The sequence below is a fragment of the Coffea eugenioides genome, chromosome 8 (genome assembly GCF_003713205.1).
Source record: "Coffea eugenioides isolate CCC68of chromosome 8, Ceug_1.0, whole genome shotgun sequence".
Taxonomy (NCBI): Eukaryota; Viridiplantae; Streptophyta; class Magnoliopsida; order Gentianales; family Rubiaceae; genus Coffea; species Coffea eugenioides.
This window is the reverse complement of record NC_040042.1, coordinates 42,904,038-42,923,570: the sequence shown is the minus strand read 5'-3', so window position 1 is coordinate 42,923,570 and position 19,533 is coordinate 42,904,038. Positions and strand designations below refer to the sequence as shown.

The window sequence follows — 19,533 nt, the reverse complement described above, 5'->3', positions numbered from 1 at the left end:
TATTTGTTTATCAAATTGTTGCCTATTACTACTACTAGTAACTAAAAAACTCTATTTGGATCCTTCAGTTTTTCAAATATTATAAAAATTTTTAAAAAGTACTTTAAAAAGTAATTTAATTTTTTTTAATATTTAAAAAATATCTTAAAATATATTTTAAAAACTCTGCTACTCTTAACTATTCCAAAATATTTTCTAAAAATATCCCAAAATTTGCTCTAAAAATTCTGTTACAGTAAAATTTTTCAAAAACATCTCAAAAAACAGTTAATCCAAACCGGAGCTATAAAATTTGTACGCTTTTAGCACATTTCATTAGGTTTGTTAGTTTTAGGGAAAGGTTGTTAAATTTTTTAAAAATTATTCTCTCAACACAACAACTTTTTACCATTTTATCTCATATATACCTATGTCTCACAATACTAGTATTACAAATTACAATTATTTTTTGACAAGAACTCCCAAAAAATACAACCGAAACGGACTCATATAGTTCCAAGCTGCTGAGCTAACTAGCTAACATGGTAGGATCATACTTTGGAGCAATCCTTTCACCAGACGTACAATTAAGACTTTAGGACAAGAAAGCCCGGAAAAAGTCCTTCTCTTCCCATGGTTAAGATTAAAAAAAAAAAAAATCAGAAGATGACATGATTGGACAAAACGCAGGAGAGAGGGAGATGTATGGAAGAGACGACAAAAGAAACAACCACTCGAGTATGGTAATATTTTGGGGGAGGCAAAAGCTATGATTGAGATAATTGGTACCCCTCTCCTGACACCACCTTGCCATGATTGACTCAACCCTCCCCCCACAACCCCTGGTCCCTTAAAAATTATAGACTGTAGCATATAATTTTTTTTTTGAAAAACAAAGAGAAAAATCCCATTCTATTCTCTCTATATAACACCTTCAATTGCACCACAAACAAGCCAATCTGTAAAAGCAGCTTTTTTCTTTCCTTCTTTCTCTTTTCTCTCATTCTCGAGAGTCAAAGATTTCCCCCGTGCACGCTTTCTGGAAAAGCCAGGATCCTACTCTCTCAAGGCCTAATTGAATTCTTCACAAAGGCTGGATCTTTGTTGGGTTGCAAGTGAAAAGGAGGGAAGAAGATACAAAAGATCATCAAGAACAACCTGTTGGAAGCTAACAGTTTCAGAGAAAATGGTGGTTGACAAGGAAGATTTGGGCTTAAGTCTAAGTTTAAGTTTCCCTGAGAAAAGGGCCACAGCTACAAATTCTAGTTCAAGTCCACTACAGCTGAATCTCATGCCTTCTGCTTCTCCATCACCTTTTGGTCATCTCCTTCAGCAAAAGAGTTCTTGGACCGATACTCTTCCTCCATCAGGTCTGTTAATCTTTAAGATCCCATTGAAATTTTGCCTTTCTCTTTTATGTTTACTCTTATTTCTTTTCTTCTTTCTTTCAAGGGAAAGAAGAAAACAAAAAGGGCAACTTTTTTTTTTTTTTTTCAAATTTGGTATTTTGGATTCTTGATCATTGATCTGATTGAGAAGTTTTGATCTGGTTTGATGCAGATCGAAGCATGGATGCATGCAGAGTGGAAACGAGGGCGTTTTTGAAAGGGATTGATGTCAATAGGCTGCCTGCTGCCACAGCGGATGCTGAGGAAGAGGCTGGAGTGTCTTCTCCAAACAGTACTATTTCCAGTATTAGTGGAAAAAGAAGTGAAAGAGAGGCTAATGGAGAAGATCATGAGCTGGAGAGGGCTTCTTCTAGAGGGATCAGTGATGAAGAAGATGGTGATAATTCCAGGAAGAAGCTCAGACTTTCTAAAGATCAATCCGCCGTCCTTGAAGAGAGTTTTAAAGAACATAACACTCTGAATCCTGTAAGTATTTTGCCGGAAAAAAATGGCTTTTTTACGTTTATTTCCCTTTATCCTTTTTTGGGGGTGCAGATTTGCTGAAAGATGGGATTTTTTTTTTGTTTGTTTTATTGATTTATCGCAGAAGCAAAAGCTGGCTTTGGCTAAGAGGTTAGGACTGAGGCCAAGGCAGGTGGAGGTGTGGTTTCAGAACAGGAGAGCAAGGTGAGGAAATTTTCCTTTTTCCTCGAGGGCATTTCTGGTATTTCGATGTGTTCCTCGGTAGTAACAAACCTATTAGCTAGTTCTACCCTTGTTTCCTTCCCCGCGATGCATGATCATCGGCTGCTGGTAGCGTTTTCCGTTTGCCAGTGGAAGCGCGTGTGATTCACGCGCGGTTGAGATTGATTAGTCTCATCATTTCTCCATTTACGTCTTAGTCATCGCTTAAATCATGTACCGTGATACTGTAATGATGACAAGAATATGATTATTCATGACAAACTAAAGCAAAAGTATTGTTAAAGATAATTTAGTCGCGGTCTTGGGCACAGTATAGTCTTTTATTAGACATCATCATGATTAACTCGTGTTTGCCTTGCATTTACGTTAAGCATGCTTTCGATCATCAACTAGGTTGACGTGTGACATAAAAATTGCAATAGTAGCCGTGTTACTTGTACAAATATTGTAGTATCATAGAACTTTACAAACTTATCATGTACAAAGAAGATTGGGTTGCCCTTTTTTTCGCGACAAAATTTTCGATGAACACATTTTTCAATCAATTTTTTTTACGCGTCGTCAAATCGCTATAATACATGTTTTTCTAAAAAAAAAAAAAACTCCTGAAAATATAGCAATCCTGAACGTGACATGGTTATGAAATTTTGCTTGATCTGGATTTTGTGTATTAACTTCATTTGCAATTGAATTCGTACAGGACAAAGTTGAAGCAGACGGAAGTGGATTGTGAGTACTTGAAGAGATGTTGTGAAAGCTTGACGGAGGAAAATAGGAGGCTACAGAAAGAAGTACAAGAACTTAGAGCCCTCAAATTATCACCGCAGTTTTACATGCAAATGACCCCTCCAACCACCCTCACCATGTGTCCTTCCTGTGAGCGTGTTGGAGCCCCACCACCCTCCTCGTCCTCCTCCTCCACCGCCGTCCCGATCTCGACACCCGTCGATCCAAGACCCCGTGCCTTGGTTCCGGGCCATCCTCGGCCTATCCCGTTCAACCCATGGGCCACCACTCCCATCCAGCATAGGCCGTTTGATGCTTTACACACTAGATCATAGATCATGAGTAGCTCCCTCAATGGTCCACATATTGGAAGGGCAGATTTCAAGAGTTGGCATTGGATTCTGACTGTGTACCATGGCTTTTTCCTATATTTGGATGTGTGTCTAATTGAGGTCCAAGATACGGTGGTTGAAGTCGTGATTTAGTGGGTCTGGATGTGTTTTGTTGTTATGGACCCCTTTTTTTTTTTTTCATCTGACTAGCTAGATTAGTCTAAGTTAGTACTCTACTAATTCTTCCTTCACCATTTTAATATAGTTGGTGAGAAGGGAGGACTGGAAATGTAAAGTGTTTATCAGATTATTCCCTAGCTTGTGTTTGGAATGCTAATTGAAAGTTAAAATTGATTATTTAGAAACAACCATTCGGCAGTTAGTATCAGAAGTATAATAATGAACCTACTGTTTGTAGCAGCTTGCCTGGTTCTGGTTGTATCTTATCTGGTCTTAGTGAAATTATTTACCGTCAAATTTGTTTATTAGAACAAAGCCATATTGACTCGTTGGAATAAACCGCTACCAATTGCAGATTAATCAATGCATGTCTAGTTATTAGTTCGATAATTACTGGTTTGTGAATCAGTAATAAAGAGATGTTACTAATTACCATTGTAACTTTTTTTAAGTTTTTCTTTTTCTTTTTTGAAGGGTGAAGGGAGGGTTGGGTGCACGGTGCACCTCTCTCAAGTTTTCCCATTTTACACCAAAAAATAAGGTATAATATTTGGTTAATTTTTTTTTTTAAAAAAATAGGGTAACGGGAGGTCTCGAACTCATGATTGAACTTGGCACCGATGATCACCTGTACTTTTTCCTTTCGTATTATCTAATTCAACTCTCTTGAAATAATAATTTGTTAACTGTGACAATTGTAGCTCTAAGATATACTTATTTTCTTTTTCCAACTTGTGTGGTGGTAATAGAATACAAAATTGCTAGATATTTTCAAGGGAAAAATTCTAAGTGCCAAGTTGAAATTTGATGGTGCCAAAAGTCGATGAGAGTAAAGTGTTGGATGATGATGATAAAGCAGAGTATTTTCTGATGTGAATTACTTAGTGGCGGACCTCTATTGGCTACTTTACTACCTAAAAATGTTGTGACAGTATATTTGGTGTCATTTTCATGATATTAGGAGACCAATATGTTGGTTTTAGTCAAAATGGAAAACTTGAACAAAAATTCACTACTATATCATGAAAATATGTTGTGACAGCAAAATAGGTGTCATTTTCTCTACGATAGTGTTCTAGATGGTTTTAGTCAAATTTTCATGGTATACAGGTTTATGTGTTTATCTTTGTTCAAATTCAAACACGACAATTCTTTGTGAATATTAAAACTCCATTATCTACTGCTAAAAAAAAAAAGGCAATTTTTTTAGCCCGTTGTCGCCGTCTCATACCTTCTCGACTTGATCTGACAGTTGGAGGTAGGAAAAGTATGGGGATGGATGGGAGGTAAAAAAGAAAAAAAAGAAAAAGAAAAATCCTTCTTAGACCATTCATTGATTACGCAGCAGCCACCGAAAAGTGACCAAAAGAAATTCCCATTACGAGGACGGGAGAATCGTATGAAGTCGCAGTTAATGGGGTCCAATTCTATCTTTTGAAGTTATAATTCGTGGCCCATGCATGACCCAATAGGTAAATCAAAAGTAAATTCATATTGGCCTAATAAGCAAACTAAAAATAAAATGGGCCCAATATTTTAAACAATTTGTTCAGGTGTTATTTCCCTTGGGCCGTCCATTGGAGTGCGCTCTAGCTGGATTTTTATTGTATGGTTTTTGCACCCCAAATTGAGACCGAAATACAGAATAGTCCGATTCGTCCTCCAAAAGAAAGTATGAAAAAGAAACCAGAAGCAGGCTTTGGGGAAAAATGCTCCCATTTTCCTAAGATTTGCTTCAAATTGGCACATAAATTAGTTTTGTCCCCATAGAAGAATTTGTTCAATTTAAGAGTTGCAATAATTCTATTGGAAGGATTGGAGACGTGTCGAAAAATTGAAAAGTTATAATAAATGTATCCACCATTCAAAGTGTCCAAAAGTACATTATGTAAATTGAGCTTCTGTATTTGCTTTGTGTGCAGGTAGAATCTTCCACGCCACTGGCCATTTGGTCAAGTGGTCATCCCTTTCTTTGGGATGCTGGAGGTCAGGGGTTCAATCCTTGCCTCCCACAACTTGTCACCCTACGTGGCTTGTTTTTGCCCTCACGGGGTAGCTCGAGCGGTTCGCTCCCCTCTTTAAGGTATGGCGACCTTCCTGGCTTGTTCAGGGTTCGAGTCCCGTTGTTAACGTGTTCGGTGTGGAGTGGGGCCTCCTCTCCCGGACCGCAGGGGATTAGTCGGGCCCCGTAAGAATTGACCCGGACACCCCTGTGTCGACAAAAAAAAAAAAAAGGTAGAATCTTCCACATTTCTCTCTGTTAAGGTGTTTTTACTCGATCCATTTCTGTATAATTTGGGGATGAAATTCGCAAATATTATTCTGTTTGCATCATAAATACAATTTTTCAATAATTTTTTTGTCTCATGTATATCACGTCACAAAAAGTGTCATAATATTGTTTCAAATAATATTTTTTAAATAATCTAATATCCAAACACATTCTTTGGTTTTTTCCAAGATAGTCGTCTGCCTGTCCACTTTTTTTAATGGCACTCCCACTATTATTTTTTTCATGTAATTTTCATTTATTAGATTATATGATAAAATAAATGGTGGAAGTGCCATTAACAAAAAGTGAGTGCGATTTAACATTTCCCCTTAATTTGAACCCCAAAATTGTTCCCTTTTGCAAAGTTGTATGCAAGTAAAAGGGAAAACCGTTATTGTTTCAAGAAACATTTTGTTGAGAAAGCTTTTACCATCTAGAATTGAGAAGGGGTAGGGAACGGGAAAGGCAAGAGGGAAAGGAACATGCCATTGTAATTTGCAAGCTTGAACACCTTTTGGATCTGTTATTACTATGACGAGAAACATATGGAACTGCTACTTAAGAGTAGAACTTATAATTAAATAGGGTAGGATTGATGGTCTGTTACATTGATTACAGAATATCCTTATACTATATAAGATTGAGTTTTGGTCAAAGAATAGGTTGAATTTTAACCGCATAGGTGGGGGCTTTCTAGGAATGTGAAATGTTGTGTATTAGTTTAAAAACTTTAGGTACAAGTTAATGAAGCATGTATTTGGGTATGTTTATTTAAATGACCCTATTTTAATACATTTAAAGTTGTCATTGATTAGCCATCTGGGTATTGATGGAATGTGTAATTAGTGTGCAACCTATATATGCTTGTATGTTGGTGTAATTACCGGAATATCCCTTAGCTACCAATAATTCCCCTTTTCAGCCGCAAATAACCGTTTGAGATATTGCTTTGTCTGAAACATTTGAATGGTAATCGGATTTAGGAAATGAGCCAACGATTTCTCTATCAATGGTAGGAACCTATTTCTCTATCATTTATAATCTACATGTATGAGTCACAAACGTTAGTCATTTTATCTCCTTTCAACTTCAGGAGTTAAGTTTTCCCTTTTGCCTTTATCTACAACGATTTGCCTCATCGTTTTCTCTTCCATCCGAACTCAACTCTAAAATTACCTATTAGTTCGTCATTAATTACACCCAATTCAATTGCCGAACCGTTGGTATCTTAATGCCTAAATGGTTGATTATCAGTTTCTCCCTGTTCGTATTCTAGGATTGGGATAATTCTACTTGGTTTCATACTAATCAGTTCAGAATGCTCTTCAGTCCCAGCTACTCCTGGTGGTTTAGCGTGAGGTTAGATTTCACCTCCCCCCAATTTTTCAGTTCCCTCCTTAATTTTGTCGGTGTATTATGAGTATCTACAATTAGCGACTCTTATCACGTTGCCTAGCTGCAAATTAGCATTTTTCGCGTTGCCTAACCCCAATTGGTCTAGGTTAGTTATAATCTTATAGGTTTGGAGCAACAGCAAGAAAGAGCTCTCGGTGGGGATTATGGAATAAGGTTAGCTTTCTGTGTTGCTCTGCCTTTCTGCATTATCAACAGCCTTCAATTTGACACAATTTTATTGTAACACTTTGTGAATTGATTAATTATATCGTTTATCTTTTCATACTAAGTTTTATTTCTTCTCACAATGTACTATTATTTGTTCAACAAAAAAACCTCCTTCCCCACAGGCACCAAACACCCGCGCGATGCGCAGGCACTCCTCCCTAGTATTTAGCTAATTTTATCATTCTGAATGTGATGCCATATGTTTTCTTGTTAGGTGTGAGTAGAGGTGTCAAAATGGGTGATTTGAACGGGTTTGCATTAGTTAATATGGGTAATGGGTATAAGTGAGTCAATCTATTTATACCCATTTAATTAGATAGGTATAAATGGGTAATTCAAAAAATGAATTGGGTAACCCAATTACCCATTTATAACACGTTTATTTTAACTTTTTGTAAACTCATTTAAATTTATTTTTACAAACTAAGTTATCAATTTATACCACCCATTGCACCCATCATTAGTTTTAAATATTTACTTGTAATGTACAATATGCCTAATTACCAATTTTTTCCCTATCCGTACTCTATATCGCAAAATTACATACTATTTAATAATTGAACAATAAGAATATAAAAATTGAAATAAGTACTACAAAAGTTAACACAAAAACTTAATCCAAAAATTTTGAACCCTTAACATTTTTTTCGTGTATAAATTTAAAATTTCTTTTTGAAAAAGTAGGAAAAGAAGTTAAAACTTGTCATAAATTAGTAATGCTGAAAAATGAGCAAATTAACAAACTAAGAGAAAATAAAATGATAAGATAAAACCAAAAAATAATAATAATAGTGAAACAAAAGTAGTTAATATCATGACAAAATGAAAAATTTGAAAAAAAAAGGTGGAGGAAGAGAGGAAACTTGGGGGAAGACAATTCTAAATAGGTTAATTGGGTTTGATAGATTACCCAATAATACCTATTTATTAATGGGTATTATTGGATAACCCATTTATATCCATATGCAAAAATTTAAGATGACCATACTCATCTATTCATGGACGGGTATAAGTAAATTTAAATAAATGAGTTTGTTTGCCACCTATAGGTGTGAGGTTCGGATACTTTTGATTCAAAAGAACTGAAAATAGGGGGAGTAAAGAAAAGCATCATTTTTCTAGTCTCTCGTTTGTTCGCGATCAGCATGTTCTCTAGGGGCTTTAGTTGCCGGAACATAATATTCCACTAGAAAGAAAATGGACTTGGCATCTATTCCAATCTTGTTTCAAGAGCATTTGCCTGACTCAAAAGTAGGCATATGTAAATGATTCTTCAGAGAGCCAGAACAACGAAGATTGGAGGCAGAATACAATGGGGAAAGGAGATGACAGATCTGAATTAGCTTCTTGAAATAGAGTGAAACACCAATCAGGCAGCCCCTGAAACCTAAAATTTTAACTTTGAAAAGATGCAAAGTTCGTGGGGAAATTTGGATTCACAGATTGTACTACAGTAATATAATACCACTCAGCCTCAGAATCGAGCAGCAGCCTTGTGTATGTTAGACTGGATAGCCTTTAATCATGCAAGAATAGCAGGAAGCAATCTGTGTAAAATAGATTAAAAAAAGTTCACCACTTTGCAGAAGAATGCTTGTAAGTATGATGCAGTTAGTTGTCCAGGTGTCTGTCAGCTTGAAAAGCACATAACCACCCTGAACCAATGGCGAGTAACTTAAAATTTCTCTATATTGATGCCCATATACATGGGTGAAAACAGAAATATTCAGGGAAAAAGAAAGAGGAGAAAAATTCACATGCCAAGTGAAACGAAAACATGAAACAGAATACAAGGGAAGTTTTGGCAATTCAATCTCATGCTGCAGCTTCCTTGTTACCGGGATTGTTTTCTTGCATGCTGCTCAGTGGATCTCCTTATTGACTCTATTCTTTGAAGCCTTATTTGCTCTCTAAATTTGGCTATGAACTCATCAGCCTTCTTATTAACATCACGTCCCTCATCAGTAGCATTCTCATTCGCATGTACTTCATTTCCCACGCTTTCTTCAAAATAATCACCTTCACTTTCAGCATCTGAGCTCTGATCAGTTTCCACGACCACATTTTCGATGTACTCTTTCTTCTCTGCCTTTGGCAACTCAGTAAAAACCTGCCTCGAAAAATGAGGGGCAGCCTCATGCATCAGTTTATCACTGAATCCTCTTTTCTCAATGAAGGTTGCTTCAATTTCCCTGGCATTTCCATTCGTGAAATCCTCATCAAATTCCCTGGATTCGACAGATCTCATGACTGGTTCGCCTGATCTAATTGTTCGAACAGACTTCACCATCGATGCAACATCATTTTGAGCTCTAGGCCCCAACTCTGGCCCTGAATTTGCTCTCCGAGACAGGCCCTCCATTTCAGTCTCGGTCAAGTCATTTGGCACACTCCTGGTACTACGTTTCAGCTCCTCCTCAGAAAAATGATTACCGTTTACGAGACTAGAATTTGATTTCTCTAACGGAGCTCTAAGAATAAATGGTGGAGGCGGCGGCGGGGGAGCAGGTGGAGGTGAGGACTTGACATGGATCTTTCTCCTCACCACATCTTCCACGCTCTTTGCTTGAGATTCAGATGAAAAAGAAGTTAAGGGAGACAGATTTTTCGGTGAATGTGGTGTTGGCGGTGGAGAGGGCTTATTCGGTGAAGGACAAGCTGAATCAGGTCTAGATGAACGAAATGATTGAGACCTAGTAGACCGTGATTCGAACTTCTTCACCTCAGAATCCTCCAATGAAGGAGGGAGAGAGTATGAAGGAAGGCCCTCCTCATCTTCCTTCATTACAATCCTTCCTGACCTTGATCTCCACGGAATTGGTGAACGAAGCACAACATTTTCCTCCATGTTTTCCTCAACTTTTACAGGGCCTAGTCCTGCAAATTCACTATTTCTTGATTTTCTTGAATTGCTTGAAAATCTCTTTGAACCTGAATTTGGATTAGACCTGCTAATAGAACCATATTTAACGCTAGATTCTCGCGATGTTTCCATCTCATTCGGCTCAGCAACGCGAGATTTCAAGCTTCGTACGGGCAAAAGTAAAGGCTTTTCATCAATTCTTGATGCAGTACCATTCCGTTTTCCAAGAAGAGGGCTTTCTTTGGCTACTACAACCACTGGTTCCCCCCTTTGGTACTGCGAATTCCAAGTTTGAATCTTGTTATCATCAGAAACTGCAGTGCTTTCGGTCTCATCATCAAAAACTGACGAAACCTGAAGAAGTCTAGTTACGTAGGACTGTGCATTATCAAATTTAGAGATGCTATTATATTCCTTGTCTGATTCATCATTTCTCTTGCTAAAGAGGCCATAAGAAACAGCGATACCTACAAAGATAAGCTGAAGAAGCTCCCAACTTCTAGAGTGCAGATTTTGGTTAATAAATTCAGGAGCTTGTGAAGGAAGAAGTGGAACTATAACCAAGAAAATAGTGACAATGATGGCTTTGTAGAGAAAATGACGAAAATACTTACTTGCATTTGCATGGTTTGCTGAGACTTCTAAGCTTAACTTTTTTGGTTTGGGAATGTAAGTTTCATTATCTGCCATTGAAGGACAGATGGGCTTTGTTCTGGGTCTTGATTATGCGGCAGAATGTGGAAAGTATAGAATATGAAGAAGATGAAGAAGAGAAGGCTTAGGGGCTAAGAAAAAGTATAGAATATGAGGAGAGTGGTGGGAAAAAAAGTTTTTGGGAGGAGTGAGCTGATTGCGAGCTCCTTGCTTTAAATCCTTTTACCCATTTTCGGTCTTTTGACAATGATGCCCTCTCCTTTCCTTTTCTCAATCTGCCTTTTTGTCTCTTTGGAGATATCCCCTATTCTCCCTCCGGTCTCCACCACTGTGGTCCTTATTTTTCTTTGGGCTATGAGCGTGGGATGATAATTGAACATTGAGGTAAATGGTAGGTACTTTCTAGAGAAAAAACTGAAAAAAAAAATCTAAAACTAAGTAGGTTATAATAAAGTTACTCTTTCCTGCGCATTTAGTTCAAAATCAACCATTCTCTTTTAGATTTAACGACGTGATGTCCCTTATATTAAGGAACACAAGGCTTTGATTTTAAATTTACTTTCACTTTCATGCTTCCATTCCATCAAGGTCTCAGCCTTTCGGCCTATTTAAGCCTCTTAGCCCACTTATCCCTCCAATCATACAACCAAGGAGTGGTTTGGTAAAAATTCATCCATCACAAGCACTATGATTATGATGAACTAGTTAATGGTAATGGATTTGCGTTGAAACCTACGAAGTGTTTGACTGGAAAGGGATTTTTTAACAAAAAATTTCTATTGTGAATACATTTTTCAATCACTTTTTTGCCTCACATATATCAAATCGCTATAATACATTTTCTAAAAAACTCCAAAAAATTACAATCCAAACACAAAAAGCCTGTATTTTTCACCAAAAAAATTGTAACGTTTTCGTGAACACATTTTCTAATTACTTTTTTACTTCACATATATCAAATCACTATAGAACATTTTCTACAAAACTTCCAAAAAATTACAATCAAAACACGACCTAAAATTGAAGTATCAATTTTACATTTTTTTCCTTTTTTCCTCTATTTTTTTCTCTCCACTCTCTCCATTTCTTCTAGTATTTCTTTTGCTTTTTATTTTAATTAAAAAATGTGAATTACACAAGTCACTAAATATTTGATTCTATGTTAGAAACTATTTAATCACAAAATTCATAGAATATGTCTATTACACCCATTAATTTGTTCTGATTAACCTACATCACTATGATTAACCCTGAAACTTATCCCTTGATTTAGAGCCCACTTACCAAACACCCCCCAAAATACATATACTTCATCTCCTCCAAACTTCTATGTCAAAATTAACTCCAAACAAGTTGCCACGTATCAAATTAGAAATGCAGGTTTATGGTTGAAATAGCAGTACTTCAAATTGTCATTTATTTTTCTGCTATTTTTAGGAAATCTGATAAATTCGCAGATATGGCTAAGCACTCGTAATTATTAGACAATGACGACGTGTATGTAGGGCACTTTAGGAAATGGGCAGAAATTGAGGGTGGCAGATAGGTTGCGTGGATGTGGTAGGGATTCTTCTTTTGGACTGCGTACGCTAGCTTTTTACTCGTGGGATCGGATAAAATATATTTGCATGTTTGCAACTTTGGAGGGTATGCTTTTCTTCCCATCGTCTTCCCTCTCCACATTCTTCAATACCTACCTTGGAAGTTCATTTTGGATTCTCTGAAGTTCAATGAGGACCACCATCATCATCACAGCGTTGAACTAGAGCCATTGAGTCCATGGCCTTATTCTAATTCAGACGAAAGAGAACAAAAGAAAAGAAAAAGAAAGGTTAGAAGGGTCCCGCTGAGAAATTTTGTCCAAGATCTTCACAGAGGAAGTGGATTAGCATATTAATAGTTTGATCACACGTAGCAGTAGTACTGCTTCTTTAAGATGCATTAGGCAAGTGGAAGAGTATAATAGCTTTTGATGGTGACTCTACTAGGAATGGACCTGCATAATCACAATTAGGAAGGGATTTTCTCATATGCTTGTTTACGCACTAACGATCCTACGCTGTGCTGTTGAACAGGGAAAAAAAAAAATACTAGTAGTAGTAACTTTACATCAGGAATCCTGGAATATGGTTGTGAATGAGTAAAGGAATTCAGTAGCCAAGGCCCGAGAGAAGAGAGTCAATGATACCGACACAACCAGTTGGTTGAATTGTCAATAACGAGTCATTTTCTCACAAAAACGTCATGTGATGTGTTTGAATTTCGTCATCGATGCGAAAACTGTATTGATGGAGGATTTGTCAGAACCCCTATAGGCACGTTCTGAATCGTGATGGTAATCGGAGATTAATTCAACCAAACTTTGTTCTTACCGGAAAAACAACGGGAGTATATGATGCTAACTTTTTATTTGGAAAGTGTTTCTGTTAATCAATCCCAGTGTTTTCAGTTATGATGCATTTAATATTCCTTTGATTATTATTCGTTGTTGGTGGGATTTTCTCATTTTCAATTGTTTGATCAAAGGAAGTCTGGAGCCCCCACGGGTTTAGCCACATGGTAGCAGCGTTTCCTTGGGACCTTCAGGTCCCGGGTTCGAAACTGCGCTATGGGGACGCCTGTGCACTTATCGTGCCTTGGTCGGATTGGGGCGTCGGACTCGGGCCGCAGGGGATTAGTCGGGCTCCGTAAGGATTGACCCGAACACCCCTGTGTCGACAAAAAAAAAAAAAAAAAAGATCAAAGGAAGTCTGAAAAATCACGGAATTAGTCAAAGGTTTGCCCCACAACTTTCACCTAGGATACTTTGGCATTTCGGTGTAGGCTTTTTGGAGGAGCAGGACACATCAAACCACAAGAGCTTCTCCTACCATTAAAATCCTAAAGAAAGATAAAGGAGACGCGGTAGGAAAAAAAAAAAAAAGAATCTCGCCAGCATACATTTCAGAATTGTTTAACTGTTCTTAATTAAGGGAATAAAGACATATGTGATTCATCTACTTTGGTACGTCTAGTTGCAATTTAGATTCTGTTAAGAGCTTGAAAAATACTAGGAACCTTTTGAGAATATAAACAAGATTGAAACGCCCACGTCAAGTGTGGCTAGATTTGGGTTGCGTGGAAATGTGCTTGGATGACTTATTGTCGACGTGATAAGTTAACACTCCAAGAGATACAGAGAAATTGCAGATAAGGCATTGGCAAAAAGCAGAGCGGCAAAATTCAATTTGCTAGGAGGCATTAGCTTAGAAAAGCATATTATTGCTACTACTATATTCTTTTGTCTTTTTTTCTCTTCTACGTTTGTGGCCGAAAGTGAATAGGAATGATCTGCATTGAGGTGGATCTGATTCCCCTTTCCAGTCTTTACATGTCTTTAAAGTTTGTTTGGATAGAGAATTATTTGTCAAAATTTATTTGCTTACATCATCATTACAATTTCCAACACACCTTTTTATCTCACATACGTCACATCACAAAAAGTGATACAGTAAAAATATTTCAAATAATTTACAATCCAAACAGAGCCGACGTCGATCCAATCTCCTTCAACCATTTTATCCACGTTCAGGTACAAAGGTTGCAGACTAGCCATGTTTAGACGATTAGGTACAAGATATACCAAACATTTTGGAATTTGGGACAGAACGTCACGTGTAGAGTCTACAAAAATTTGTTCTACGTTTATTTGTACGTAAAGTGATTTACATCTTAAGGACATAAATTTACATTTTTGTTGAGTTGAACAAAAACGTTCTTAAGCCAACAAGATACTTATGTGCTAACATCTAAAATTTGAAAACCAGGTGTCCCTGTTTGATTTAAGGTCATACAGATTTAATTGTCAGTTAATTGGATCAAACTCAATTGGACCTTCGAGTTCTCAATACTCTTACCACGCAATTAGCAATCACCTAATTGACAGATTATCGGAACTACGAATGCAGATCAGGTATAGAAAAGAATACAAGGAGGATCAAAATACTACGAATAAAAGATACTACTATGTAGATTCACATAAATATGTCATGGGATTTTTTTTCCTAAAATATGTCTTTACATAAACGTAAAGGATGACAGAAATTAGTGAAACAGGAAATGAAAGCTGCAAAAGAATAGTAAGGTTACTGCATGTAGTCCTGCATGCATGTTGCATGGAGTTCTCCTACAAAAGACTTCACAGCAAATTACAGATTCTCATAGCTGGAAGTATAAAATATAATTCGAGGGTTTTTATTTTTCTGACGAAAACATTGGATCTGGGGATTTCGATTTTTGAGGTGTCTTAAGCTTTGAGGAAGCAATATATGTACTGAGGAAAACATCATACTAAATGATGATAAAGACATATGGCCACCCCAAATGCACCCAACTGCCTTTCCCTCAATATAATGATGATAAAAAAAGGAAAAAAAAAAAAGTCTTTGACATGGTCATGTCCAAGTTACACAAGTTGGACTATCCACTTTCTTAGCCATGAAAATCTCAGCAGTCATTTCTCAGACAATAATCCTAAGCAACTTGTTTAGCAATTGGATCACAGAGATGAAACATATGAACTAATGGAACAGAAAATTTTTCTCATGAAACTTTTAGGAGGAAACCTTTACAGTATGTTTAGAGACTTCCAAACAACACAGCTTTATTGATGGTAGGACAGCTCAGTTTACTATATCAACTTTCTGAATCTTAGGAGGAAACACAGTCTTCTGTATAAATTGCATTTGTCTAATGATGATGCAATTTGTGCAGCGGAAAAATGATCCAACTGATGCTATACTATACCGGTGTTGCTTAATTTGCATTTTACTCGTTCAGGCCAGAATGGACCTGTGGATGTTCATCAGAATCTACAAATCTTGGTGCCGTGCTCCTTCTTTTATCAATCACTGAATAGTGATCGGAGACAAAGCGTGTGGGCAATGGCTTAAATGATCATGGCCGACTTGGTTATGCATGTATTCTTTGACCAGAAAAGAAAACTTGTGGTTGGTACCACTGGCGCCAAGATAGTGTTAGCTGTGGATTTTAATGGCGAAATTAATTCTCCACCAGCCACTGGGACTCTCAACTTGGAGATCCCCTCAAAATTTAAGACTTATTAGTACCACTTTAGGACACCCTCAAGAAACAGAGAAGAAAAAAAGAGAGGCTTGATCATGAGTTCTTAAACAAGCTGACTGGTCTTTAGACATGTTGCATCTAGACTGCACTCTAGAGATTAGTTATCAGCTTTATGGCTGCAATGGCTATATATATTCATCTCCCAATTTCATAATCGGCAACACAATCATTAGTTGATAGTTAGCTTCAGTACAGTCTTTCTTGTGTATACCAAACAGCTTTGAGCAAATACTTTACCTGGTTACTTGAGATATAATTGAGGCGAAACTTGTGTAGTGAAACATGGGCTTAATGCACATTCTAAATCTGTTTTCTGTTCTGAGTTTACAATTATTGGCAATCTCTGCCAATTTGGAGACATACATTGTTCATGTTGAGTTACCTGAATCTTACGCTCAACTGTCCACCGCTAGTATTTCAAGCCCAAATGAAGATTTAGATAGATGGTACAATTCTTTCTTGCCAACAACAATTGCAAGCACAAATGAAGCACAAAGAATGGTGTATTGTTATCACAATGTTTTCAAAGGATTTTCTGCCAAATTATCAGCTGAGGATGTCAAAGTAATGGAAAAGAAGCCTGGTTTTCTATCAGCTCGGCCCCAGAGGATGCTGTCTTTGCATACAACTCACAGTCCTATCTTTCTGGGGCTGCATCAGAACTCGGGATTTTGGAGGGAGTCCAATTATGGAAAGGGTGTCATCATTGGAGTCCTGGACACTGGAATTGAGCCAAACCACCCTTCATTCAGTGATGAAGGAATGCCTCCACCTCCTGCTAAATGGAAGGGAAAGTGTGAATTCAATACCCCAGTTTGCAATAAAAAATTGATTGGAGCTAGATTTTTCCAGGATGGAAATGGCTCTCCAGCTGATGAGAGTGGCCATGGAACTCACACAGCAGGCACAGCTGCAGGAAACTTTGTCAAGGGGGCCAATGTATTTGGAAATGCCAATGGCACTGCTGTCGGTGTTGCCCCTCATGCTCACTTGGCAATCTACAAAGTATGTACTACTGGCTGTTCTGAGAGTGATATATTGGCTGCAATGGACGTTGCTATCGACGATGGCGTTGATATTCTTTCCCTCTCCCTCGGTGGAAGTTCGGTACCATTTCACAATGACAACATAGCTCTCGGTGCATATAGTGCAATGGAAAAAGGCATCTTGGTGAGCTGCTCAGCAGGAAATAATGGTCCTTTTGGTTCCACTCTGTCCAATGATGCGCCATGGATTCTTACTGTTGGCGCAAGCACTATTGACAGACAGATAAGGGCAACTGCTGTGCTTGGAAACAAGAAGGAGCTAGATGGCCAGTCTCTATATCAGCCTAAAGATTTTCATCCAAGATTGTATCCTTTGTTTTACCCTGGCCTAAACCAGAGTGATACTGATGCTGATCGGTACTGCACTGAAGCATTGCTGAACATCACACAAGTCAAAGGAAAAATAGTGATATGTGAAGTAGGTCTCATACCTCCAACCAGTAAGGGAACAAATGTTAAGGCTGCTGGTGGTGTAGGCATGATCATGATTAATTCGGAACAAGAGGGTTACACTACACGGGCCGATGCTCATGTTCTTCCAGCCACAAATATCAATTACGCTGATCGACTTAAACTCATTGCCTATCTTGAGTCAACTAGTTCACCCGTAGCTACATTCTCATTCAAAGGAACTATCATTGGAGATAGTCACGCTCCTGCAGTTGCTTCCTTCTCCTCCAGAGGTCCGAGCTATTCTAGTCCTGGAATCTTGAAACCAGACATAATTGGCCCTGGTGTAAACATTCTTGCTGCCTATCATGAATCAGTCGAAAACAGCACCAACACAAAAGCCAACTTTCACGTACTCTCAGGCACTTCAATGTCTTGCCCTCACCTCAGTGGTGTCGCGGCATTACTGAAAAGTGCACACCCCGATTGGTCTCCAGCGGCAATTAAGTCCGCGATGATGACCACTGCTGATCTTGTGAACCTTGCCCAGAATCCCATCGAGGATGAAAAGCACCTTCCAGCCGACCTTTTCACCATGGGCTCAGGCCATGTTAATCCAGCGAGAGCAAACAATCCAGGACTCATTTATGACATTGAACCAAAAGATTACATCCCTTATTTGTGTGGTTTGAATTATTCAGACTGGGAAGTTGGCAGAATTTTACAACGCAAGGCAAATTGCAAGGCTGAATCAAGAATATCCGAGACACAATTGAACTATCCTTCATTCTCAATTGTAGTTGGATCAACAATTCAGAAGTATACAAGGACAGTCACTAACGTTGGCGACGCTAACTCAATCTACAGAGTCAAGATTGATCAGCCGGGAGGTGTCAATGTGACAGTCAAACCAAGAATTCTAAGTTTCTCAAAGGTGAACCAGAAGTTGAGCTATGAAATTACATTTACTCCATTATCGCCCTACAAAACTCCATCTGATGGATCTCTTACATGGACATCAGCAAAATACTCAGTCAGAAGCCCAATTGCAGCGCAACCGGAGGTTGTAACATCAGCATAGAGATCTATGTCAGCGTTATTTGTTTTCTCATTTTTGTTTTTGGGCAGTAATTATTCTGTCTTATTCGTGCATGTTTGACTATAAGTCATTGATGGAGATTGTATTCTCTATGTACCTTATCCTAATTGTGATTACAAGTTCCATATGTTGTAAGTGTGTCATTTTCTTGATCATATAATAATCTACAATTTTGTTTTTAATCATTGATATGAAAAGAAAGAAAATACTCAAGAAATTATACTGCATTGAATAAGTGATTGCTAGTATATATAAGTCGTAGAATGTAAAAGTTAGATGCCCGTATAAGTGGTAGAATGTTAAAAGTTCGATGCCCATTGTGCAATCTCAACTGAAATCAGTGTAAAGCAGTTGCAGTTCTAGCCATTAAGGTTTTTGTTATGATAGTTTATTAGCTTTTTTTTGTAAATAAGGGACACATTCATCAAATGATAATTGAAATGTGGGCACTTAAGGTAGGGAGAAACCAATATGAATTTGAGAAACTTATCCTGAAATTTCTGACAATATCATTGAACTCTCGTGAATTTTTAAATATCTCACCTACCTCCCCTAATTCTAACTTTTTTTTTTCGTAACATCTTGACCTATCTAACAAAAAGTAAGATTAAAAAACTAGTTTTAATGGAGAGACAAAATTTTCATGCAGCAAGTGCCCTTCTACAGTCTACTTGTTAATTTACTACGAATTTTGCATAGAAAAAAGGTTGAGAAACAAGACATGCAGTAATAAAAATGCTTTCAAAATATTGGTGCCAAAATATTAACCTATTATTTCTTGCTGCAAAACTAATTTTATTTCAAGGTGTACATGTAAGCAAATGTTTTTAGTAGCAAAAAAAAAAAAGAACATATATCCCCACGATTAGAAAATTCATATATTATGGTTAGAGTTGCATATATTATCTTTTTTTTTTTTTTTTTTTTACATATCACCATCAGAATTTACACCTAAATTGGTGCCAAATCTGTAAGGCAGTTTGGTTACCAATGATGCTAAAATTATTTTCTTTTTTGTCTTGTTTTTAGATTGTAAGTTAAATATAACATTTTATGAAGTATTATCATAGTGATGTGCGCGTAGGTTAGAACTAAACTTGTGATGGCACATGTTTGTTAATAATGATATTAGATATTTTTTAAAAATAAGGG

At 37.4% G+C, this 19,533-nt stretch overlaps 3 protein-coding genes across 3 annotated transcripts; 2 read left to right on the top strand and 1 right to left on the bottom strand.

The window, feature by feature from the left end:
* The first annotated feature begins 902 nt into the window (after positions 1-902).
* Positions 903-3,487, top strand: LOC113779099 (homeobox-leucine zipper protein HAT4). Its single transcript, XM_027324538.1, has 4 exons — positions 903-1,349; positions 1,540-1,853; positions 1,975-2,054; positions 2,773-3,487. The coding sequence occupies exons 1-4, from the start codon at positions 1,166-1,168 to the stop codon at positions 3,131-3,133; spliced, it is 939 nt and encodes a 312-aa protein (XP_027180339.1). The 5' UTR covers positions 903-1,165; the 3' UTR covers positions 3,134-3,487.
* Positions 3,488-8,876: 5,389 nt separating this feature from the next.
* On the bottom strand, positions 8,877-10,879 carry LOC113779976 (YLP motif-containing protein 1). The gene has a single exon (XM_027325792.1). It carries the CDS (start codon positions 10,756-10,758, stop codon positions 9,040-9,042), a length of 1,719 nt encoding a protein of 572 aa, XP_027181593.1. The 5' UTR covers positions 10,759-10,879; the 3' UTR covers positions 8,877-9,039.
* A 4,990-nt stretch (positions 10,880-15,869) lies between these two features.
* Positions 15,870-18,566, top strand: LOC113781089 (subtilisin-like protease SBT1.7). Its single transcript, XM_027326935.1, has one exon. The coding sequence runs from the start codon at positions 16,129-16,131 to the stop codon at positions 18,361-18,363; it is 2,235 nt and encodes a 744-aa protein (XP_027182736.1). The 5' UTR covers positions 15,870-16,128; the 3' UTR covers positions 18,364-18,566.
* Positions 18,567-19,533: the final 967 nt, after the last annotated feature.